We start from the raw sequence: 23,795 nt of genomic DNA, 5'->3' as shown, positions 1-23,795 counted from the left end.
CCTTCTACCTCTGGTTCTCCTTCTACCTCTGGATCTCCTACCTCTGGATCTCCTTCTACCTCTGGTTCTCCTTCTACCTCTGGATCTCCTTCTACCTCTGGTTCTCCTTCTACCTCTGGTTCTCCTCCTACCTCTGGTCCTCCTACCTCTGGATCTCCTCCTACCTCTGGTCCTCCTACCTCTGGTTCTCCTCCTACCTCTGGTCCTCCTACCTCTGGATCTCCTTCTACCTCTGGTTCTCCTTCTACCTCTGGATCTCCTTCTACCTCTGGTTCTCCTTCTACCTCTGGATCTCCTTCTACCTCTGGATCTCCTACCTCTGGATCTCCTTCTACCTCTGGATCTCCTTCTACCTCTGGATCTCCTTCTACCTCTGGTTCTCCTTCTACCTCTGGTTCTCCTTCTACCTCTGGATCTCCTACCTCTGGATCTCCTTCTACCTCTGGTTCTCCTTCTACCTCTGGTTCTCCTTCTACCTCTGGATCTCCTACCTCTGGATCTCCTTCTACCTCTGGTTCTCCTTCTACCTCTGGATCTCCTTCTACCTCTGGTTCTCCTTCTACCTCTGGTTCTCCTACCTCTGGTTCTCCTTCTACCTCTGGTTCTCCTTCTACCTCTGGTCCTCCTTCTACCTCTGGTTCTCCTACCTCTGGTTCTCCTTCTACCTCTGGTTCTCCTTCTACCTCTGGTCCTCCTTCTACCTCTGGTCCTCCTACCTCTGGTTCTCCTACCTCTGGTTCTCCTTCTACCTCTGGTTCTCCTTCTACCTCTGGTCCTCCTTCTACCTCTGGTCCTCCTTCTAGCTCTACCGCTAACGTTAGCTGTTCTACCTCTGGTTCGCCACCGGGGTCATCAGATGTAGAACAGTCTGATGTGGATCTAGGTCATATTCTGGTTCTGATCCGGTGATGATCCTGACCCTGACGCTGGTTCCATCAGGAGTCAGAGAGCGGCTGTGACTCGTTGGTGGACGTCATCAGAGCGTTGGTGGTTCTCCCCCAGCTTCAGGAGACACTCCTGTGGTCCGTCTCTTTCATCCTGCAGACCCTGACGGCCTCGTTCTGCAGTCGTCACCGATCAGCCGCTCCGTTCAATAAGTTCATTCACCCCGACCCGAATCGATTGGTCGCCCCCAGACAAACGGACCTTTCAGATCCCAAAAAAATGTCCAATCAGGCGGCGCCGCTCATTCCCAGCAGGTCATAAAGCCCCAGGATCCTCTTCCTCCTCATCATCACTCAGCTCAGCAGCTTCATCCTCGCTGGAGACGCACCGATGGGGTAAGACTATCAACCACCGATCGCTTATCAATAACTTTGTTTGGAGATCAAAACACTAATAATAATTATATGTAAATGATAATAAACAAATTTAAAGAATATTTTAAAGTTCAAAACCTGTTTTTGTTTGTGAGGAAATAGCTAAATACTGATCAAACTGATTGATCTAGTGTTGATTGATCCGTCTGATCGTTTATCAGTTGAATGTTTTCCTTCTTTGATGTCAGACGATTTCCCAGCAGCCTGTTGGGTGTGGCTCCGATCGATCAGGAGTTGTTTCTTTGATCAGTTGTTGATTCGTTGTATTGTTTGTTGTTGTTTTGTTTAGAGAAGACCTTCGGGGGGGGGGGGGGTAGGGTGGTTTTTTGCTAATAATATTGATATTTAATTGATTACTTCAGGGATTCATAGATGAAAACTCTTCTAGATATCTAAACTGGTTTCACAAAGTCCCAGTTTAGATTCCAGATTTTGTAATTGTGACATCATCACTAGAGTGATGATGTCATCAGCAGACCAGAGGCAGCTGGTTGGAGGTCAATACATCTGCTTTTCCTCCTCTTCGTCAAACCCATCCAATCTGTGCTGATGCTAGCAATGCTAATCTGGAAGCTATCTGGGGTACACTTCCTGTTCAGGGAGGAGCAACAGAATCTCCAGACAGCAGCTGGAAGGGTTCACATGTTTCTCCTTGTCCAATCAGAATGTAGATCTGGTTCTGGGGCTTTAGGGGCTCTGTCTTTCGTTCCGGGTGGATCTACGGTGGAACTGCCTACTCTCTGAGGCGTGTGCATGAAGCTAACGTTAGCGTTAGCTGAGTGAGGCTCTGTGGGCGGCGCCGGTTCCATTAGAACCTGATTTCCACGCTGGGGGGTGAACAGAGGCGTCTTTGTGGGCCGAGCAGCTGACTGTCTCATGAACGCCTGTTCTCTGTCCTCAGATTGGGCGGAGGAGACATGTCGCATCACGAGGTGAGTTGAGCCACGCCCCCTGCACCGTGTGGACAAAAGTATGTGGACGGTCCACTGGACCCCAGTGGGGAGGGGGGACTGTGGACCTGAGCCTGTCCTCCATGTCCTCCAGACCAGTGCTGTGCTGAGGGTTTCCCGTTTGCCACTGGTTAGCTCGGCGCTACAGTCAGTGACAGCGGTCTACTCCGAGGTCAAAGGTCGCTACCCCCTGCTGGGGCTGATGGGAGTGGCGGCCAAGGTCGGCGTTCTCAGGCTGTCCGACCTCGCCCTGAGAAGAGCCACGCCCCTCCTCCAGACTCTGGGGCCACAGAGTAGGTGGAGCTAAAAGCTAGTTCTACGAATCCCTGCTGCTAACGCTGCTAATGCAGCTTTCTCTCTTCGTGTCAATGCTAATGCTGCTAATCGCACCACTACCGCTAATCTACTGATGCAGCTGCTAATGCTAATGCCGCTATCTCTAACACACCAGATGCTAATACAAATAGCATTCTATTTTCTACTCCTTAGCCTGCTAAGTAGCAGTAAATGCTAACCTTTCCTGTCTCCTCGTCAGTCGGAGCCGCTAACAGTTTGGTTCTGGTCGGTCTCGACCGTCTGGAGAAGAACTTCCCCATCCTGAACCAATCAACAGATGAGGTTTGTCTCATTGATTATGGATCAGCAGACCAATCAATCAGTCAGAATAAGACCTGCTAATGTAGCTACGCTAAACATTACTCACCTCTTTACTGAGGGTAGCCAGTGATGTCACTTATTTAACATTGGAGAGGCCACACCCCCTCACCTCACCTGACCTGCGGCTAATTGGCTGAACTATGGCCACACCCACCGTCACCTGACAGTGTGGTCCTTGTCCCAGGTGATGGGTCACCTGAAGGACGCCCTCTTCGTGACCCTGGATGACCTCCAGCTGTGGGTGGTGGGCGGTCTGGACGGCGCCCTCCACCAGCTGGAGCGTCTGACCGCCGCCGCCGGCTCCGCCCTCCAGCAGCTGCAGGAAACGCAGGTGGGGCAGGCCGCCGCGTCAGGATTGGACGACGTGCTGAGTCGTCTGGAGGATGCCAGCGCCTACTACTTGCCCCTCCCACCCACACTGCGTGAGTACAGGGGCATTCTGGGTAACGGTGATCAGAACCTGGTGGAACGTTTGATGTTTGTCACCATGGAAACAGGACAGCACCGCCCCCCGCTGGTGGGCGGGGCAGAAGAGCCCTTCTTACCCGCCCCCTCTGGCTTTAATGATGATGATGATGATGATGATGGTGATGATGATGATGATGGTGATGGTGATGATGATGGTGATGATGATGATGATGATGATGATGATGATGATGGTGATGGTGATGGTGATGGTGATGGTGATGGTGATGGTGATGGTGATGGTGATGGTGATGATGATGATGGTGATGGTGATGGTGATGGTGATGATGATGATGATGATGATGATGGTGATGGTGTTAGGCCGTGAGTGGGAAATGAGGGTCCAGGAGTACGAGGATGAGGATGATGAAGACGAGCCCGGCCTGAGGACGAGGCTCCGCGGCCTCCTGCTGAACCTCAGCCTGCAGCTTTACCACCGTCTGATGAAGGTCAGAGGTCAGCTGCAGAACGCCATCAGGACGCTGGGAGACGCCGCCAGCGCGGTGAGACAGACCTCTTCCTCATCCAATCAGACGCCCCCACTGAGGGGGGCGTGTCCAGCGTCCCGTAGGTGAGACGTCTCCTCTCTGCAGGTGGGTCTGGACCAGGTTCTGGACCTGGTGGGCGAGTTGCTGCAGAGCCTGCAGAACCTCCTGGTGGCCCTGTTGTACCGGGCCGAGGGCCTGAGGCAGCTGACCCTGACCGGGGTCAGAGGTCAAGCTGCCATGCTGGCCGAGCTGCGTCCGATCCGTCAGGTCCGAGAGCTGCCGGTTCAAATCCAGCAGATCCTCCAAGACCTGCAGGAGCTCTCCAAGCTCCTCCTCCAGCTGGTCATCAACGCCACGCCCCTCTACGACATGGTGAGGCTAGCCGACCTTTTTTATTTTTAATTTATATACTGGTCTGATCCCGAAGGGAAATTAAGAACGCACGCTCTAGCTAGTGATTCACACACATGCATACATACAGTATGTATACTGTGTGAGTACAGGGGCCTGTAGCACACACACACACACACACACACACACACACACACACACACACCCACACACACACACACACACACACACACACACACACACACACACACACACACACACACACACACACACACACACACACACACACACACACACACACACACAGGGGGGGCCTGTAGGCGTGCAGGGAGCTAGAGTGGCAGCAGCTCCTTCTTGGTGCGCCTCAAATGAGCAATTTGTAAAGGGGACGACGCCTTGCTCAAGGGCGCCTCAGCAGTGCTCCGGAGGTCAGCTGACACCTCCCGCTGTCAGCTGACCTCCGGGTATTTTTGTTTTTGGGGGCAGGAATCGAACCGCTGATCTTAAATCATAGGACGACCTGCTCTACCGCCCGCTTTACCACTGCCGCCCCCACGCGGCCGTCACGCCTCCCTAACCACGCCCCCGTGTCTTCTAGCTGCAGCGGCCAACAGACCAGGACGTGGAGGACTTCCTGAACCAGGAGGAAGTCCCGCCCGACGCTTCCTCCCGTGGGAACACCCTCTTCCTGAAGGCGATGGACGGCCGTCCGCGCCGCCGCCGCAGCCTCCACTCACGCGCCGCCCGCGGCCCCGACCCCGCCGACGGTCGCCGCTCCAGCCTGAAGGACCCCGCAGCGCCGGAGGGGGAAGGTCTGCCCCCCGGGCCCGACCCGGCGGCCCCCCGCCGCCCCTCCACCACCGAGCTGCTGCTGTCGCCCCTCAAACAGTTCGTCACGCAGAGCCAGAAGGCCTTCGAGTACCTGAGCCCCAACGCCCCCGACGGGGGCCCCAACGACCCCTCAGCAGCCAACTGATGGATGCTACGCTAGCGGTGCTACACTAACGGGTCTAGTGCCAATTACTTTAAGATAATTAAAAATAAATCTCACAACTGAATTGTTATCTTTGGTCTTTCTCAGCCGTTGCTATGGAAACTCTTGAATAGAATTCTAATATAAGATGAATAAACAAGATGAATTAACGATCCGACAGACTCCACCCGTCCCCGAAACGTCTTCGTCGTGTTTTAAATAAAGTTTTCTGGAGTCTCGGCTTCACTGCATTCTTCCTCATGACCACCAGGGGGCGTCAGGGTCGTTCCAAACCCGGTTCTTGCTGTGATTGGACTGTAACTCCACTTAGGCCCCACCCACCACCATTGTTTCTGTTGAAACTCACACTCCGATTGGTCCACGGTCGTAAACACACTCTGATTGGCTCCTCGTATGGTCACGTGACACCTTTTATTCACAGAGAACATAAATATTGAAGCATTGCCGGGCAGAATGAGGACAGGTGACCTTGAGTCAGGTGTTAGTATCAAAACAGAACGGGTTTATTATTGAGATGATCGTTCGTTAGTAGAAATGGAACGCGGCCATCGGAGGGAAGGTTCCAGAACTCATCACAGCTTTAATAGAACGTCTGAACCTGTTCTGGTCTGAGGAGGAGCTGAAAACACAACTTTATTTGATTTAAAAAACTTTCTTTCTTTTTTACTGGTTTAATTTCGTCAATATTTGGTATTGATCGGATCGGAGCGTCTCTGGTTCTCCTCAGACCCAACGGGTTCAGCTGAAACTCCTTCCATGACTCTTCTTGTTAGTTCTGCGCGTCTTGTGGTCGGACCCGTCCTGCAGCGCTCCCCTGTGGTCGGCGCAGAGAAAGCCACAGGTGTGGTGCGTTCAGGGGCGGGCGGGGCTGCAGGTTCACTGCAGGAGACAACCACACTTGACGTTCTTCTCCTTGTGGGTGGTTCCGAACAGCTGGATGGCCTCCTTGTTGATCAGCGTCCAGAAGTTCTCGAAGGAGATGTTCTCGCCGCTCTGGACACCCATCTGCTGCAGCACCTGGGAGAGGCCTTCCTCGTTCTCCACGCTCTGCAAACAGGAAGTAGGAAGTCACAGAGCCAAGCTCCGCCTCTGATTGGCTCGGCGCCCACCCTGCCCCCTGCTGATGGTTCTAGTCTGCTGTTATCATCGTAGAAACAAGATCCAGAAGAATCCAGACAAAATCGTAGAATTTTAAATTCCAGAATTAGAAAAAATCAATTAATTTATTAAAAACATTTTAAATTTTAATATTTAATTTTTTTCTTTTTTAAATGTAACTCCATTAATTAAATTTATTTTTCAAACTTAATTTTATTTTAATTTTCAATATATAAATTTAATTTTTTAAATTTAACTTTGTTAATTTAAATTTTTTTTAAACTAAATTTCAAACTATTGAATTTTTTAAAGTTGCTTCAGATTAATTTTAATATTTTTTCAATTAGAAAAAAATGACAAAAATGGCATAGCTAAGCTAATAACAGACAGAGCTGGGCGGGGCGTCGCCATGGTGAGGTGTGATGTCAGACCGCGTACCTTTGCAAACGCTGGCAGCTGATTGGAGACCATGCTCTGGAACTGGGAGGTGTTCATGGTCGGCTGGTTGTCGGCCGCCTTGTGGAACTCCGTGACCAGAGAGTTGATGGCCAGCTCCAGATCTGAGTACTGAGAGACGACGCCGAGTCAGCAATCGATCGCTCATCAGTAGTGAGTCAGCACACCTCAGAGATCGATGAGTCATCAATACTGATTAGTGATCAGGAATCATTTATCAGTAACCAACGATCACCGATCAGCAAGATGGTTCTGGAGGGAAATGAGCTGCAAGAATGCTAACAACGTGCTAATCAGACTGCTAACGCTTTAGCCAACATGCTAATCACACTGCTACGACTTTAGCCAAAGTGCTAAGACAGCTAACACTTCAGCCAACATGCTAAACAGACTGCTAACCCTTTAACCAACATGGTAATTAGTTGACTAACACGATACAACGTGCTAATCAGACCGCTAACACTTTATCTAATGTACAACACAGAGTATAAACACTGAAAGCACAATGCTAACTCCATGCTGTGTTAGCACACTGCTAATCTAGGTTTTAGCACTTTAAATGAAATGCTACGTGGATATGCTAACGGTAGTGCTCATAGTTTAACCGTAATGCTGACTCTTGATGTGCTACACTCAATGCTAACAGTGCTAATCCTGACACGCCTGCAGCAGGACAGAATCCGTCGCCAAACGGAAACAGGAAGTATCATTGAGTTTGTGTGGTCGTCGTGGAAACATCGTGTGATTGGCTCAGAACGCAGCTGGAATGTGAGGAATGTGACAAGCATCTGTCATCTGATCTGAACACATCTGCGGATGTCTCCTCTTTGTTGTCTGTTGTCTCCCACAATGCACTGCAACAACACCACATAGGTGTCACGTTTCCGACGGGCGAGGCCACAGGTAGAGGGCGTGGAGGCGTGGCCTATCGGCGTCTGGGCCGATAGCGATAGCGTTTTGTTTGAGGTGACTGTGAGCGACCGTTAGTCATCCGTTAGCCAACCGGCCTGCAGGTACAGGAGACGGGCGTCGCCCTGCGTCGCCACGGAGACGGGGAACCGTTCCAGACAAGGAACCCACGTGTTCTCTGATTGGTTGAACACATACAGCCTTCAGTCCTCTGTGACAGCTTAGCTGTAACGTTAGCTGCTTTTAGCATCAGCTTTACATTTGGGTTAGCGGTTTCATGTTGGATGTCATTTGGAGGTGATGTTGCTATAGCAACCGGGGTCGCAAAGTTGAATATTTCACTGCAGTTTGTGTTAAAACAGGCAGCCAGTCAGTTAGCACCATTGGTTAGCATAAAGTACAGAGTGTTAGCATAGAGGATAAAGTGTTAGCATAGAGGATAAAGTGTTAGCATAGAGGATAAAGTGTTAGCATAGTGGATAAAATGTTAGCATATTGTTTGTTATTCTTCTGACACACGTTGATCCAATCAGAGCCCGGCTAGTGGCTAACAGCTAATGGGTCACATGGGTCACGTGGTTCCGTTGGACCCCGATCCCTGCACCCGGGGAACTGGATCGGGTCTTCAGTGTAGAGCCTGAACACTAGAAGACAAAAGCTTTTCTCTTCCCCTCTGCTCTGATTGGTCGACTCCTCCTCATGACAAACGCCTTAAACACGTGATGATGTCATCATCCAGACATCCTGGGTTCAGAACCCCACAGCCTGTTCTGATCCAGATCCACGCCCAGCAGAGACCTTCACATGTGCAAACGCTGACACGCCCGCTGGGGGCCCCTGTGGGGGGGGGCCCGGGGCCCGACGGTTTCACGAGTCAAACATCTGAAATCGATCACGCCGAGCGACTCGGGGGACTCCGCGTTGCAAAAGAGGGCGGCGGCCCATAATGCATCATGTCAGACCAGATCATCGGTATCAGAAACCGGTTCCAGCCTCAGGACCGCCCCGGGTCACCAGGACCGCCCCGGGTCACCGCTGGTCCCAGGGCGGCCCCCGTCAGACCAGATGCAACAAAAGCAGCACCAATCGTCGCTGGTTGGACACGCAGAGACCAGCCTGAAGAGAAATGTCCCAGCAGGACCTGAACGCCTCACAGAAACAGGAAGGGCTGAAAGAATGGCCATCTGTTTGTGTCTGGGGGCGTCGCCCGCTCACAACCACCAGCGTTCTGACACCACCACCGTGTGCAGCGCTGTAGCTACTGCTAACATGCTAACATCAGCTACAGCGCTGGCTGCTAACATGTTAGCAGCCAGCGCTGTAGCTGATGTTAGCATGTTAGCAGCCAGCGCTGTAGCTGATGTTAGCGGTGATGTTAGTTGTTTCTAGAGTAGACTAGAACTTTATTGATCCCTTAAGGAGGTTCCCTCAGGGAAATCAATAACTTTGTTAACTTTTAAATTTTTTAAAAAAAGGTTAACTTTATTAACATTTTAAATGTTATTAATAAAATAACTCGTTTGAAAATAATTTTTGAACTCAAAGTTAAATGAGAAGATTCTCATCCTGGAAGTTTAAGGTGTGTTCATGAAAATGGATTCTTTCATTCTCAAGGCGATGAAGTTTGTTTACACATCATAAAGTATCGGTGTGACGTCACAGCGGGGGCGTGGCCGGATTCCAAACCGATGAACTCCAAACTGTAGCACAAAGAACTCCGATAGCGCCTGAATGTACCTGAGTACCGTTACTCCTCCACCTGATGACCACCCGGTGGAGGACCGGGAACACCTGGACGCCCCGCCCACCACACCCTGCCGGCAGGAGGCGCGTGCCTGCTGTCCTCCATCTTTGTTTTTTCCTCCATCTCCGAGGGAACCTGAACGCACCAGTCCGGCGGATCGATCCGGACCCTGGTTCGGACGCTGATCAGCCGGACCGGGACGTGCCCCCCCCCCACTCCAAGGCGGTGTTCGTCCCGGGACCCGCGGCCCGCCACACCCTCCGTGTCCACACCGCCAAGGCTCACGAGCTGCTCTCTGATTGGCCCAGAGACACAACAACAGGTTCCACACCTCATGTGAGAAACGAAGTCCCTGGAGGTGTCCCTCTCAGGCCCACCTGCACAACGGCTCCGGGTCTGTGGACGCGCCCCGATCGACCCGTCCCGAGACGATCTATCCCGATCGAATCGATCGGCTGCATCGATCGGACGAGTTTTCTGATCAGCTGGAAGAAACTTTATCAGTTTCCTGCTGCTCTCAAACTTTCATTCTGATCCGGTACAAACCGTTACCCCCCCACCCCCACCCCCGGTTCCGAGCCCAGAACCGATCGATCCGCTTACCTTGATCGCCATCTGATCGATTCAGTCGCCAAAAAGCCCGAAAGACGCGCCGACGAGAGACGAACTGAGGAGGACCGGGAAGGGCTTCCTGCTGGAGTAGAGTCCACCCACTGCTCACACACACACACACACACACACACACACACACACACACACACACAGTCACTCACACACACACACACACAGTCACTCACACACACACACACACACACACACACACACACACACACACACACACACACACACACACACACACACACACACACACACACAGTCACTCACACACACACACACACACACACACACACACACACACACACTCACACACACACACACACACACACCTTGTTGCCTCTTTCTGTTTGTCTTCACTTTTTCTTTGTGTTGGAGCTCCAGGCTCCTCAGCCACACCCAGACTCCCAGCAGCCACTGGGGCTGACCAGCAGGACCAGCACCCCTACCAGAGCAGGGGCTGGCGGCCCTCCTGGGGGGTCAAATAGTCATGATTTCTGATCGGTGATCAATACTCAACTTTATTTATCCTCTGACAGGCTAACATCACCGTTAGCTTCTCAAACAGGCTAACATTACCGTTAGCTTCTCAAACAGGCTAACATCACGTTAGCTTCTCAAACAGGCTAACATCGCCGTTAGCTTCTCAAACAGGCTAACATCACGTTAGCTTCTCAAACAGGCTAACATCACCGTTAGCTTCTCAAACAGGCTAACATCACGTTAGCTTCTCAAACAGGCTAACATCACCGTTAGCTTCTCAAACAGGCTAACATCACCGTTAGCTTCTCAAACAGGCTAACATCACCGTTAGCTTCTCAAACAGGCTAACATCACCGTTAGCCTCTCAAACAGGCTAACATCACCGTTAGCTTCTCAAACAGGCTAACATCACCGTTAGCCTCTCAAACAGGCTAACATCACAGTTAGCTTCTCAAACAGGCTAACATCACCGTTAGCTTCTCAAACAGGCTAACATCACCGTTAGCTTCTCAAACAGGCTAACATCACCGTTAGCTTCTCAAACAGGCTAACATCACAGTTAGCTTCTCAAACAGGCTAACATCACCGTTAGCTTCTCAAACAGGCTAACATCACCGTAAGCTTCTCAAACAGGCTAACATCACCGTTAGCTTCTCAAACAGGCTAACATCACCGTTAGCTTCTCAAACAGGCTAACATCACCGTTAGCCTCTCAAACAGGCTAACATCACCGTTAGCTTCTCAAACAGGCTAACATCACCGTTAGCCTCTCAAACAGGCTAACATCACAGTTAGCTTCTCAAACACGCTAACATCACCGTTAGCTTCTCAAACAGGCTAACATCACCATTAGCTTCTCAAACAGGCTAACATCACCGTTAGCCTCTCAAACAGGCTAACATCACCGTTAGCTTCTCAGGCAGAAAAGCATATTTGCTAGCTTTTCTTCTGTTAGCGTAGCCTTAAGGAACAGGCGGCCATGTTGAAATAAATTCTCTTCTTGAGAAACTTGTCGACAAAAAACGTGGAGGCGGGACCAGAACCAATCGTCCAATCAGAGAACCACAACTTTGTTCACAATGAAGAACTTTTAAAATGTATTGAAGAGAAACGTCCAACGAGAAACCAGGATCCCAAACTGTCCTGGGGGGTCCTGGAAGGTCCTGGAGGGTTCTGGGGGGTCTGGAGAGTCCTGAAGGGTCCTGGGGGGCTCGGGGGATTCTGGGTGGTTCTGGGGGGTCCTGGGGGCCTTGGGGCTCAGTGTAGGGTGACGGTCTGCAGGTTCTGGTCCTGGGAGCTGTCGGGACGCTGTGAGCCGGCCGAACAGAAGGAGGCGCTGTCGTCACTGGAGTCTGCTTCACTGTCATCACACAGGGTGGGAAAAAGTAGCGTTCAGTTCCGTCAGGAAGTGCTGTGATGAAATAGAATGTAGCGTGTGCAAAGTAGCGTGTGGAACATAGCGTGTGGAACGTAGCGTGTCTGACAGATGCAACACTCACGCTTCGTCCAGGAAGGTCGTAGGTCGTACGCAGACGAGACACGTGTTTCTCAAACTGTGGAAACACGACCGACAGTAGATGCCTGAAAACAGAGAGCGGCTCGTGAGAACAGAGGGGCGTGGCACCCTGACGAGGGCGGAGCCTGCAGCCAACACAGCAGGTCACACCCAAGCTGTGTGTCGTTAGCATGTAATCAGTGTGTGAGCCAGAGCTCCGCCCCCTCTGTCCCCGGTGGGTGTAGAACAAAACAAGCTGCTGGACGACGATGATGATGATGATGATGATGATGATGATGATGTCATCATGGGGCACACCAGGATCCACTGGTGGAGGCTGGACCTGTGTCCTGCGGCCCCGCCCCCAGAGTGACAAGGTGAACATATGGAAGGGTTCTCAGGTCATGTGATCATGTTTGAGACGTTGGAACGAGGCTCAAGCTCCGCCCCCCTTTCACAGCATTCATCTCATCGAGTGGGCGGAGCTCCACCCAGTTGGTCCAGAACAGCAGAGCCTGAAGGGTTAACGTGTCAGCTCCAGCGTGACTCCAGCTGAGTCAACACGGCTGCAGGACACGCCTTCAGTACACACACAGACACACACACACACACACACACACACACACACACACACACACACACACACACACACACAGAATTGGAAGGCCTCAGAATGTTTCATGTGTTTTAGATGTTCTAGATGTTCGTCCTTCACTGGAGTGGAACCAGTCCAACCAGAGGTGGTTCCTCAGGTTCTCCAGGAGATGGCTCCAGTCTTAAGGGTCTGAGGGTTCTGATCCCTTTAGCATCTGCTGCTGCTGCCATGGTGACAGAACCAGTCTTGGGTCTGGGGTCCACCTCTTACCCTACTTTAGTCCAAGTCTGAAGAGTCTTCCTGTGCGGTTCTGGTGCCTGAAACCTCGTAATCCAGGGAGTCCAACCACTTCAGACCGAAGGCCTGATGGAGACTCTACAGCAGATAGTTCTCAACCACTGCCGCCCCCGGTGGGCCCAAACATGGACCAGCCTGGACACATCTCTCAAAGTTCCTCCAGTGGACATGTGTTGGGGGGCGACACCGAGGACACAGAACAGGAACGTCATCATCGGCTTTGGTTACTGGACTAAACCCTGCAGGTGTTGGTAGAAACCTGACAACATCCACACCTGACATCCAGTGGGCTACAACATGCGGTTCTCCAGGGGGGGTGGCCTCTGTCATGACCTCCTGCTGTCATGATGGAGGCCACACCCCTGTGGGATATTTCGAAACCAATCAACTGTAATCAGGCTGAAGACGCTGGGCGCTCCTCTCTACCTGGACACCGTGGAACCTGGCAGGTGGCCACGTTCTTGTCCCACGGTCTCATCACCTCCCCGCAGGCCCGGCAGCTGATGGAGGACAGACCCAGAACGTGGGACAGACGAGCTCCTCCAGGTAACCTGAGACAGACGGGTTCCGTTTGAAACGGGTTGATTGAGGTCAACTGGAGAACAGGAGGAACACGTTTGTACCTCTGCAGGAGGTTCCGACCCCCTCTCTGGTCAGGTGGGCCCATGGTGGCAGAACTCATGAGGGCTATCCCCTCGGTCCTCCTCTCATCCCGGATCTTCTGCCAGAGAAAACGGATTCTCTCCTGAGGAACACAAACAAGAAGGAGAGTCCTCAGACCCAGAACCCCTGGTTCTGATCGAAACCAATGGTTTGGAGCACTGGAACGACGGATGGGACCTGAACACAACAGCCAGCCATCATCATTTTACATTTAAGCAGAACCCAGAGAGAACCAAAACAGAACCCAGAGAGAACCAAAACAGAACCCAGAGAGGACCCAAAGAGAACCCAGACAACCCCCAAGCAGACACATGGAGAAGATACAAACTTGTTGCTGTGAGGCGACAGCGCCACCTGCTGGGCTACTGTTCCGCAGACAGCCCAACGATCTATCTGGAGACTGGCCAATCATTCTCCATGTTTATCCAGACACTCCATGCCACTTTTTGTCTATGAGGGCTTTCATGCTGCAAGTGAGACCTACCTCCCCTGCTACCTCCTCCTACCCTTAATCCCCCTCCTCTGCACCGGGAGCAGGACAGGGCGGGGCTTACAGCAGGTAAAGTTACCATCAGGTTTCAGAAAGACGTCATTAAAGCCCAGAGACTGCCTCCTTCGACCCACAACCGGATCAGCAGGAGGTAAACGTAGACCCACCTGCTCCCTCTCCGGATGGAACGAAGCACAGACCACCCGTCTGCAGCGCTGCGCCAGTCCACCGACCACCGCGATCACCAGACTCAGACCCAGCAGGAACCCTGCAACACCAAGCAGGAAGTGAACCTCGGTTGGATCTGGAGGCGGCAGCAGGTGGCGACCCTGACCCCCCCTACCGAGGACGAAGGAGGTGAACCAGTCGGGTTGCGACGGCTCCAGAAGGCACTTCCTGCTGATGACGGTGATGTTTCCTCTCTGCAGGATGTTGAACGAAGCCACCATGTCCCTGAAGATGTCCGAGGCGTAACCCGAGCCGTTCACCTGCACCTCTAACGTCACCGGAGCTGATGGACAGAAGTTACCATGGTAACCAACAGGTGAGGTCTCCTTCATAACAGCCACCCTGTCTCACCTCTGGCCACGATGTCTGCGTCCACCTGGCGGTGCACCTGGTCCAGCATCCAGAACACCAGGTAGTCCAGGGCCACCAGCACACCGCCCATCACCAGGTGTTTGAGGACTGAGACCACGCCCATAAACACGCCCCGCCGTTCTCGGGTCGTCAGGCGGAACGCAACTGCAAGACGGACAGGTCTGGTTAGAACGGGTGACCTCTGACCTCTGGACAAACACGCACATGGGTGTACTGACATGGCGTGATGTAGGTACGGGCTTCTCTGCGTGTGATTGGCAGGAGTGAGGCTCCGCCCCTTGAGGAAACCAGTCGGTCGAGCTCTTTGAACTGATTGGTGATGTAGACGTTATCAAAGTTGAGGTCACGGAGATACTTGCGTCTGTACCACACGGCCCTGTCGACACACACCCTCATCATGCTAACAAATGCTACAATGCTAACATCGCTTTGCTACTTCCATCATTTCATACATATGTTAGCAATTTAACATGTTAATGTGTGAAGCGTGTGGATGAAGGAGAAGCATGTAGATGGGGTGAGGTGAAGCATGTAGACGTGCTGAAGCATTTAGATGAGGTGAAGCGTGTAGATAAGGTGAAGCGTGCGTGTAGACATGCTGAGGCGTGTAGACGTGCTGAAGCGTCTAGATGAGGTGAAGCGTGACGTGCTGAAGCGTCTAGATGAGGTGAAGCGTGACGTGCTGAAGCGTGTAGACATGCAGAAGCGTGTTGATGAGGTGAAGCTTGTAGATAAGGTGAAGCGTGTCGATGAGGTGAAGCAGGTAGATGAGGTGAAGCGTGCGTGTAGACATGCTGAGGCATGTAGACGTGCTGAATCATTTAGATGAGGTGAAGCATGTAGACGTGCTGAAGCGTGTAGATGTACTGAAGTGTGTAGATGAGGTGAAGCGTGTAGATAAGGTGAAGCGTCTAGATGAGATGAAGCGTGTAGACATGCTGAAGCATGTTGATGAGGTGTAGCATTTAGATGATGTGAAGCTTGTAGACATGTTGAGGCATGTAGACGTGCTGATGCATTTAGATGAGGTGAAGCGTGTAGACGTGCTGAAGCGTGTAGACGTGCTGAAGCGTGTAGACGTGCTGAAGCGTGTAGATGAGGTAAAGCGTGTAGATGAGATGAAGCATGTAGACGTGCTGAAGCGTGTAGACGTGCTGAAGCGTGTAGACGTGCTGAAGCGTGTGCTAACTTCATGAAGGACCAGGCCAGCATGATCAGGCTGCCGTAGGCCAGCGGTTTGCTCAGCATCTGGAACAGGTGCAGCTCGGATGAAATGTCCGCCATGATGTTCTGGGACGCCTCCTGCAGGGATTGGCTGCTGTTGGCATCCAGGTCAAAGTCCATAGAAGCGGATATGTTGAAGTCAAACTCCTGCTTCATTCGCTCAAACGCCGCGATGGTGGCTGGAGGGGGACAGACGGACAGGTCAGCGTCTGGGTCAAGGCTGTCCAGACACTGAGGACTGACGGACGGACTCACGCGCCGCCAGGCGTGTCTTCAGCTGCTCGGCGACGTACGACGGGATGAGGCAGAAGAGCGTGGTCACTGGAACAGAGGCGCACAATAACAGATTGGATCACCTGCGTGACATCATCATGGGGGTGATGATGTCACCGGACGTACCTTGGGCGAGGTTGCAGAGCGGCCGGAAGACGGTCAAGACGTCGCACATGAAGTCGAAGTCTCCCAGCAGGGCGAGGCAGTCGGTCCGCGCGTTGTTGAACACCTCCTGACACTTCCTGTACGGGGTACCCAGTTTCTTGTTACAGAGGTCACCGATGTCCACCAGGAAGTGTAGGACGTTCCTCAGAGTAGACGCTGCAGGTCAGAGGTCAAACAGGGTCAAAGGTGCACCTCCTCCCCCGGCGGTCTCCCTCCTCCCCAGACGGTTGACCCTACCAACATGGCGGACGCTGTCGGTCAGGGTCTCGATGAACTTCTGGACTCGTCCTGCGGCGGCCCGAGCGTTGCCGGTGATCTCTCTGATCTTGTCCAACCCAGCTGTGAACACACCGACCAATCAGAACTGAGCCGGACCCCCCCCCCCCCCCCCCGCCGAGCTGGAGCCCTGCCCAACACAACCACAGAAGAAGAACCCAGCTCTGCCCCGGATCCGTCACCTGGACGGTAGCTTTCAGGTGAGCGCTGGGTGTGGGAGGGTCTTACCGAAAAGAGGTGAGGCTGCTCTTTGTGCCAGCTCCTGCGTCTGATTGGCTGCCAGCTCGGCTCCGCACAGCAGACTGGCGGCGGCGCGCTCCGTGTTTTCTAGCGTGTTGGCGAGCGGACCCAGCAGCAGCAGCGACGTAAACAGGAAGAGGAGGAAGTTCCTGCCCTGAGCTGAAAACATGACAGGAAGGACTGTGATTGGCTGACTGGGAGCACGGCTCCAGTAGAAGCCACGCCTCTATTTGGACGCCCATCCTTTAAAGTTTGAAGAAACTCATTGTAAAGTAAAATATATTCTGTTTGTCATGATGAAAAAATTAAAATAAAACATTTCCTGATGTCTGGCTTCGTCCCTTAAAATCCGCACTGCAGCCATGTCAGCACAATACGATCAATGAAGCGATACACCTGATGGGTTACCTGTTAGATGAATGGGTGTTCCAACACCACAGGAGGTAGACACAAAGACAAGAACCTGTCTTTGTTCAAAAGACCTTCTGGAACGATCAGAGAGCAGTGGAGAGCAGGACAAAGAGGGTCAACGTGACCAACGGTCCCAGGATCCACCATGAACACCTCACCCCGGATGATTTGAAGGTAACAACGTTTTCAGACAACCCATAATATTTATTCTGGATTCCCAAGGTTTACTGGGTAATTAATTCATGTGGGTGTTACTGGAGGGATTGTATAAATGTTTTAATGACCAGATTATCACACGATTATGGATTAAGTGATCAATATCAAAAGTGATTGACAGGTCAATTGATGGGTTCGTTTTAACGTTCCTGCTCCTTTGTGGGTGGGGTCGTGACCCACCTGAGCACAGCGTCGGCAGCAGGAGCAGGACGCTGGCGCGGCCGGCGCTGGACACGCCCATCCCAAAGGCGGCCATGCTGGCCAGCCCCAGCGTGATGTAGACGCTGAACCACAGCGGCTGCTTCTGCAGGAAGACCGCCAGCAGCCCGTAGAGAGACGCCAGCAGCAGCCCCCCCAGGAACGCCAGCAGGTTCCGCCCACACTCAAACAGCTGACCTTTGACCCTGCTCCAGGCGGATCGCTGCGTCGACCTGAAGAGGAGCTTCCTGTTAGCTAGCTAACGGCCGGACTTGACCGTTCCTCTGCAGTCCCCTCACCTCTTTGGTCCTCTGGCCTTCTGGGTAACTCCGCCCCCGTCCTCCACCTGGACTGTGACATCAGTCTTCATCGGGGGTCTCTTTCTTTTCCCACTCTTCATCTCTCTGCTCGTCTTCCTTTCCTTCCTTTCTTTCCCACGGACCACAGAGAGACTTCCTGTCTGAGAGGAACTGGTTTAGGTTTAGTTTAACTATTGGGTTTAGTTTAACTCTAGGTTTTAACTTTAGGTTTAGTTTAACTTAGGTTTAGTTGAACTCTTAGGTTTTAACTTTAGGTTTAGTTTAACTCTTCGGATTAGTTTAACCATTTGGTTTAGTTTAACTCTTAGGTTTAGGTTAACTTAGGTTTAGTTTAACTCTTAGGTTTAGTTTAAATTAGGTTTAGTTTAACTCTGGATATGTTAAACCTGAAATGAGGGAAACAGTGTTTCTGGTTCCACAGATGGAGGAAACCAAACCTCTAAGTTTGTTACCATAGCAACAGACTCTCTGAAGCTAACCTGATTGGGAGCAGGTTTTATTCCATGAACCCAGGGTTTCCTTTGACTCCGCCCTTTTTTACAGTTTCACTTCCTGTTTCTGTCGGACGGCGAGTTTGACCAAAGTTTTTCAGAGGTATGTCAGAGGGTAGTTTTCCACACAATGCGTCTCCATCCCATAATCCACTCTAATGAATCCACTCCACATCACAGGAGTCTTTGGTGTCTTTGAGGCTTTGATGTCTTCAGCTCCAGCTGCTCACATCAGCGCCTCTACGACCACCTGTCCTCCATCTTGCCCGTCACGACTCACCTGGACGCACCTCCACCGGCCCCCAGCTGTGAGTCCAACATCTGCTCCTTATGGGACACAGTTTAGCATGTATCTCCAGCTAGCACCGGACGCTACCGCTACGGCTAGCAGCGGACACTATAGTTACAGCTAGCAGCTGATGCTATAGCTGCAGCTAGAGACGTTGCTAGCTGTAGTTGTGAGCCTGTCCTCCTGTTAGCCTGTCTTCCTGTTAGCCTGACTTCCTGTTAGAACTGTCTTCCTACTTCCTGTTAGCCTGACTTCCTGTTAGCCTGTCCTCCACCTGTCTGTCTATCTTCCAGCTTCGATGTCTTCATCAACGTCTTTATCGACGTCTTCCTCGTCGTCCTCGACCGTCTGGCCGTCACTCCTCCGTTGGTTCAAAGGGGCTGCTCACCTGATCCTCAGGGCGGGGCTTGGGGCGGTGGGCGGGGCAGGTAATGTGATGAAGAAGAAACTGAAATCAGTCCAAGTTCCTGACACACGTTTCAAATCCAAGCCCTCGATACTTTGTTTGAAATTTTGTTTAATGTAAATTAAATTTAAAAAATTGTAACTGTAATATTTCAAAACTATTGTTTTTATTTATTCATCATATTACAAAAATGTGAAACACGATATTTCTAAAATACATTTTTTAAATCTCATTTCTAATTGTAAATAAATGTAACTTTTGAAATCATATTTTAATCTTTCATTCATTTTTATTGAAGATTAAACAAATATTTAATGTCATTAAACCCATAATCATAATTTTATTATTATTATAATTGTGTAATTCCATTATTTATTCGATGTTTTGTTGATTATATTTAATTTATAATTGTTCATGAATAATTAATTGTTGTGTTGCATCATAAACGTCCAGATTTAGTTCACGATGTCATAAATTCTCTCTGATGTCATCAGTTCTTTTTCTGGGCGTGGCCCACAGCCTACCGCTGACCTTTGACCTGCTGCTGGTATCAGGAGGCGTGTTTGTCGGTAAGAACACACACACACACACACACATCATGAAACACAGGAAATAAAGATGCTGACTCATGTTCCAGGTGGGTGTGTCCTGGTTGGCTCCGCCTCCTCCTCCGCCAGGTGTTTGCTCCTCCTGATGCTTCCCAGCATCCTCGGCTCCCGCGGTCGAGCGTACCTGATGCTGTTAACCCTGTCTGTGCTGGTCAGAGGTAAACACACACACACACGCACACACACACACACACACACACTTTGTGTTTATGTCTCGTGTTGATGATGTCATCACAGGACCGGTGTCCAACATCCAGCACAACGTGGGGACGGCGGCCGAGTCTCTGGGGTGTAACCTGGACCTGCAGGTGCGAAACGCCAAGCTGCTGTGGAGGGACGCCATCAGACCCGTGCAGCTCATCACCCAGGAGCTGATGGTGAGGTCACATGACCCACAGGTCACATGGGGTCAGAGGTCACGGCCGTCTCCCTCCCTCAGGATAACGAAGGCGAGTTCCAGTCGGAGGCTCTGAACGTCAGCAGGAACTTCCAGAACATCAGAGACGACATCCTCCGTCGCTATGGATATGACAACCTGGAGGCGGAGCAACCATCTGCCGCCGGCCGCAGCACGCAGCAGCAGTTCGCCGCAAAGACCATGATGCAATGCAACCGTGAGCGAGACAGACGCTGGAACATTAACCACGTGAGAAGAAGACCCGTTTCAGCGTGTGTGTGTGTGTGTGTGTGTGTGTGTGTGTGTGTCCTCCAGACGTGGTGGACGCCGGTGTGCAGCGATGTGTTGATTGGTTCCAACAGAAGTGGGAGGAGTGTATGGCGGCGATCGCCGTCCCCGTTATCAACCACATCTTCTGCGTGTCCATGAAGTTCTACTTCCTGTGTGACATCATGAGAGGTGGGGTCACTCCGTTCAGGCCGCCTCCCTGTTTCCTGTTGTCTCATGGTGTCCCCCCTCCCTCAGTGATGACCCCCTGGTGCCGGGAGCAGGTCCCCGTGGAGGGGAACTTCGGCCAGCTGTTCGACCAGCTCAACGTCTCCGTCGACCTCCTGTCCCGGGAGTTCAGCACGCGGCTGGACGTGCAGGTGCTGGAGGCTCCGGCGCCCCCTGGTGGACGAGCGGTGAAGGTTCTGACCCCCCCTCTGGTTCTCCTGCAGGAGCAGCAGCAGACGGTGTTCCAGGGGTCGCTCCGGGACCACGCCTTCAGCCGCGCCGTGCGGGCGTCCCTCAGGCGGCTGGTGGACGGCACGCAGCGGGCGGTGGGGGTCCTGCAGCTGCTGCTGTCCCTCGCCTTCATCACCATCTTCATCCAGTGAGACCATCATCATCATCATCATCATCATCATTAGCTCCTCCTCCTCACCTCCCCCCCCCCCTCAGGGCGCTGGCGTACCTCCTGCGGTACCGGAGGGACATCCGCTTCGACAACTTCTACGTCACCGCCCACTTCAGGCAGATCGACGGCCGCCTGAGGAGAGCGGTAACTCTGGATGCTAACCGCTACTACCTGCTAATGCTAAATGCTAACGCTAACTGCAAATTGTTGGTTTATGAAAGGCTCTAGCCCCGCCTTCAGGGCCAATCGGGCCTCAGACCGTCAGCTGATCCGACCCAATCTCTCCTCTGACCACCCAGGGTAAGCCCCGCCTCCTGCCTCTGAGCCAATCAGAGAAGAAGAAACTCATCGACCCCTGGGGTCTCAGAATCCACCCGGAGGAGCTCGCAAACGTGGTCGGTCCACCAGAACCAGAACCAGAACCAGAACCGATGTCCTGACGTCTGACGTGTGTGTGTGTGTGTGTGTGTGTGTGTGTGTGTGTGTGTGTGTGTGTGTGTGTGTGTGTGTGTGTGTGTGTGTGTGTGTGTGTGTGTGACAGACCTCAGGTGTGTTCCAGCTGCTGTCTCTGACGCTGCTGACCGTCGTCCTGCTGACGCTCGACTTCTCTCTGTTCCACGTTCTGGACATCGTCAGCAGACACACCTTCACCCAGTTCAACGTGACCAGTAAACACACACACACACACACACACACACACACACACACACACACACACACACACACTTAATGAATCAGGTGTATAATTTTTTTCTTCCAGGTCACCACCATGTAGAAATCAAAGTGGGCGGAGCCTCCATGATGGCCCGCCTCCTCAGGAAGACGGTGTCAGGTTTCAACAGCGCCTCCGAACTCGACGTCCACAGCGACAACCGGGGTGAGCGATCGATCAGATCGATCACACTGATTGATAAAGCCCGCCGACCAGCTGGCCGCTGGTTGCTATAGCAACAACCGTTATTCCACAGAGCGTTATGAACTTTGACCCAGATAGATAACACCCCCTCCTCCCCCCTCAGAGTGTGTCATCCCCCCCGCCCCCCTCTCGGTGGGGGTGTACATCAGCTGTCTGGGCGTCATCCTGTTGGTGGCGCTCTTCAGCTGCGTGCAGGTTTACGCCAACCGCCTGCGCCGCACCATTGCTGCCAGCTACCACCCAGAGGTACACACACACACACACACACACACACACACACACACACACACACACACACACACACACAGCAGGCTGTCGTAAATCTGATCTGAAAGCAGATTACACTAAGAGTACGAGAGCAGAGCCGACAGCCAGAATCAGCTTCTGTTTCATTTTAGCTTCACTCAGCTTCATTCAGCTTCATTCAGTTTCATTCAGCTTCACGCGGCTTCATTCAGCTTCACTCAGCTTCACTCAGCTTCACGCAGCTTCATTCAGCTTCACTCAGCTTCACTCAGCTTCACTCAGCTTCATTCAGTTTCACTCATCTTCACTCAGCTTCACGCGGCTTCATTCAGCTTCACCCAGCTTCACCCAGCTTCACCCAGCTTCACTCAGCTTCACTCAGCTTCACCCAGCTTCACCCAGCTTCACCCAGCTTCACTCAGCTTCACCCAGCTTCACCCAGCTTCATTCAGATTCACTCAGCTTCACTCAGCTTCACTCAGCTTCCTCCTGTAACTTGCTGTCTGTCGGGCGTCTGTCCATCAGAGGGAGGAGAAGCGAGTCTGTTTCCTCTACAACCTCCATCTCCAGAGGCGGAACTCCACCTTCGACAGGAAACGCATCACCAGTGCGGGGGGGCGGAGTTGCATGGTGAGCGATTCGGTGTCCAAATACGTTATCAGCTGGACACCTGACCTGTTAATGCTGGCTCCTCCCCCACAGGCGTGTGACTGGTTCAGAAAGTGTGGGTGTGGTCTCTGTGGCTGCCAGAAGCAGGAAGAAGCGGTTGAAGAAGGCGGAGCCACCGGCGTCCCACAGGCACCATAGAAGAAGACGCCTGGAGGTCCTGATGGAGAAACATCAGTAGTGTGTGTGTGTGTGTGTGTGTGTGTGTGTGTGTGTGTGTGTGTGTGTGTGTGTGTGTGTGGTCACATGTTCAGATTAGCTGTGTTCAGATTAATGTGTGTAATCAGCGGCACACGCCTGATCCCTTCATTCACTTTAATCCTCCGGTAGCAGCTGATGCTGGATCCGTGACGTCATCACGTGACCTCACTGACCCCAAAAACTTCTGATTGCACATGAACTTGTGCCGTCAGATGCATCACCCACTACACGTCATTGATGACGTCATGACCAGATGCGACCTGCAGGAAGGTCGCTGCGTTAGAAGAAGTGATTGAAAAGATGTCAGTGATGTTAGAATTAGGGAAGCACGCAGTGACGTCAGCACGCAGTGACGCAGCAGACGTGGAGTACGAGTTGGACTCGTTGACTCCGCCCCACAGCGCATCAAAAACTTAATTCGAAAAACTTTGTTTTTACTGAAATCACAGCAAATAGGAAGAATTGCAGCTGTGAGAAAACACGTGCATCCGGTTACTTAATTTTCAAAATAAAATGCAATATATTTCAAAATGACGCTCTTGCATTTTGTATTGTTTGAATAGATTAATTTACTATTTTTACAGTCAATTCTATATGACATAAAATGGATTGATCTGATCAAAAGTTAAATCTTAAATTAAATTAATCTTATTTCTTTGAATTTGGGGTATTTTTTCATTTACTT

General features: G+C 51.8%; 4 protein-coding genes across 5 annotated transcripts; 2 read left to right on the top strand and 2 right to left on the bottom strand.

Annotated features, from left to right (window-relative positions):
- Positions 1-993: 993 nt before the first annotated feature.
- On the top strand, positions 994-5,402 carry plin6 (perilipin 6). Of its 2 annotated transcripts, none has more exons than XM_068323994.1 (8): positions 994-1,280; positions 2,221-2,251; positions 2,364-2,562; positions 2,805-2,887; positions 3,111-3,348; positions 3,713-3,894; positions 3,985-4,251; positions 4,835-5,402. In XM_068323994.1, the coding sequence occupies exons 1-8, from the start codon at positions 1,276-1,278 to the stop codon at positions 5,204-5,206; spliced, it is 1,377 nt and encodes a 458-aa protein (XP_068180095.1). In that variant the 5' UTR covers positions 994-1,275; the 3' UTR covers positions 5,207-5,402. The 2 variants fall into 2 exon arrangements, with proteins under 2 accessions (XP_068180095.1, XP_068180094.1); XM_068323993.1 differs by having other exon boundaries at positions 1,002-1,280; positions 4,829-5,399.
- A 214-nt stretch (positions 5,403-5,616) lies between these two features.
- Positions 5,617-10,186, bottom strand: s100v1 (S100 calcium binding protein V1). Its single transcript, XM_068322907.1, has 3 exons — positions 10,035-10,186; positions 6,761-6,889; positions 5,617-6,271 (listed from the first exon to the last, which is right to left on the bottom strand). Exons 1-3 carry the CDS (start codon positions 10,044-10,046, stop codon positions 6,101-6,103), a joined length of 312 nt encoding a protein of 103 aa, XP_068179008.1. The 5' UTR covers positions 10,047-10,186; the 3' UTR covers positions 5,617-6,100.
- Positions 10,187-11,255: 1,069 nt separating this feature from the next.
- dcst2 (DC-STAMP domain containing 2) lies at positions 11,256-21,708 on the bottom strand. Its single transcript, XM_068322904.1, has 17 exons — positions 21,625-21,708; positions 19,805-19,934; positions 17,972-18,132; positions 17,655-17,905; positions 16,836-17,006; positions 16,569-16,670; positions 16,293-16,487; positions 16,149-16,214; positions 15,859-16,072; positions 14,888-15,045; positions 14,649-14,813; positions 14,413-14,580; positions 14,237-14,337; positions 13,540-13,661; positions 13,343-13,467; positions 12,029-12,110; positions 11,256-11,889 (listed from the first exon to the last, which is right to left on the bottom strand). Exons 3-17 carry the CDS (start codon positions 18,070-18,072, stop codon positions 11,787-11,789), a joined length of 2,124 nt encoding a protein of 707 aa, XP_068179005.1. The 5' UTR covers positions 18,073-18,132; positions 19,805-19,934; positions 21,625-21,708; the 3' UTR covers positions 11,256-11,786.
- Positions 18,151-23,644, top strand: dcst1 (DC-STAMP domain containing 1). The gene is made up of 14 exons (XM_068322905.1): positions 18,151-19,200; positions 19,673-19,747; positions 19,816-19,944; positions 20,024-20,163; positions 20,226-20,400; positions 20,499-20,642; positions 20,709-20,830; positions 20,903-21,057; positions 21,126-21,225; positions 21,381-21,476; positions 21,623-21,749; positions 21,842-21,958; positions 22,101-22,243; positions 22,769-23,644. The coding sequence occupies exons 1-14, from the start codon at positions 19,071-19,073 to the stop codon at positions 23,048-23,050; spliced, it is 1,935 nt and encodes a 644-aa protein (XP_068179006.1). The 5' UTR covers positions 18,151-19,070; the 3' UTR covers positions 23,051-23,644.
- The last annotated feature ends 151 nt before the right edge of the window (positions 23,645-23,795 follow it).

This window comes from Antennarius striatus, chromosome 9 (assembly GCF_040054535.1).
Source record: "Antennarius striatus isolate MH-2024 chromosome 9, ASM4005453v1, whole genome shotgun sequence".
Classification (NCBI taxonomy): domain Eukaryota; kingdom Metazoa; phylum Chordata; class Actinopteri; order Lophiiformes; family Antennariidae; genus Antennarius; species Antennarius striatus.
Note: the sequence above shows the minus strand (reverse complement) of the source record. Positions and strands in the feature narration are given on the sequence as shown.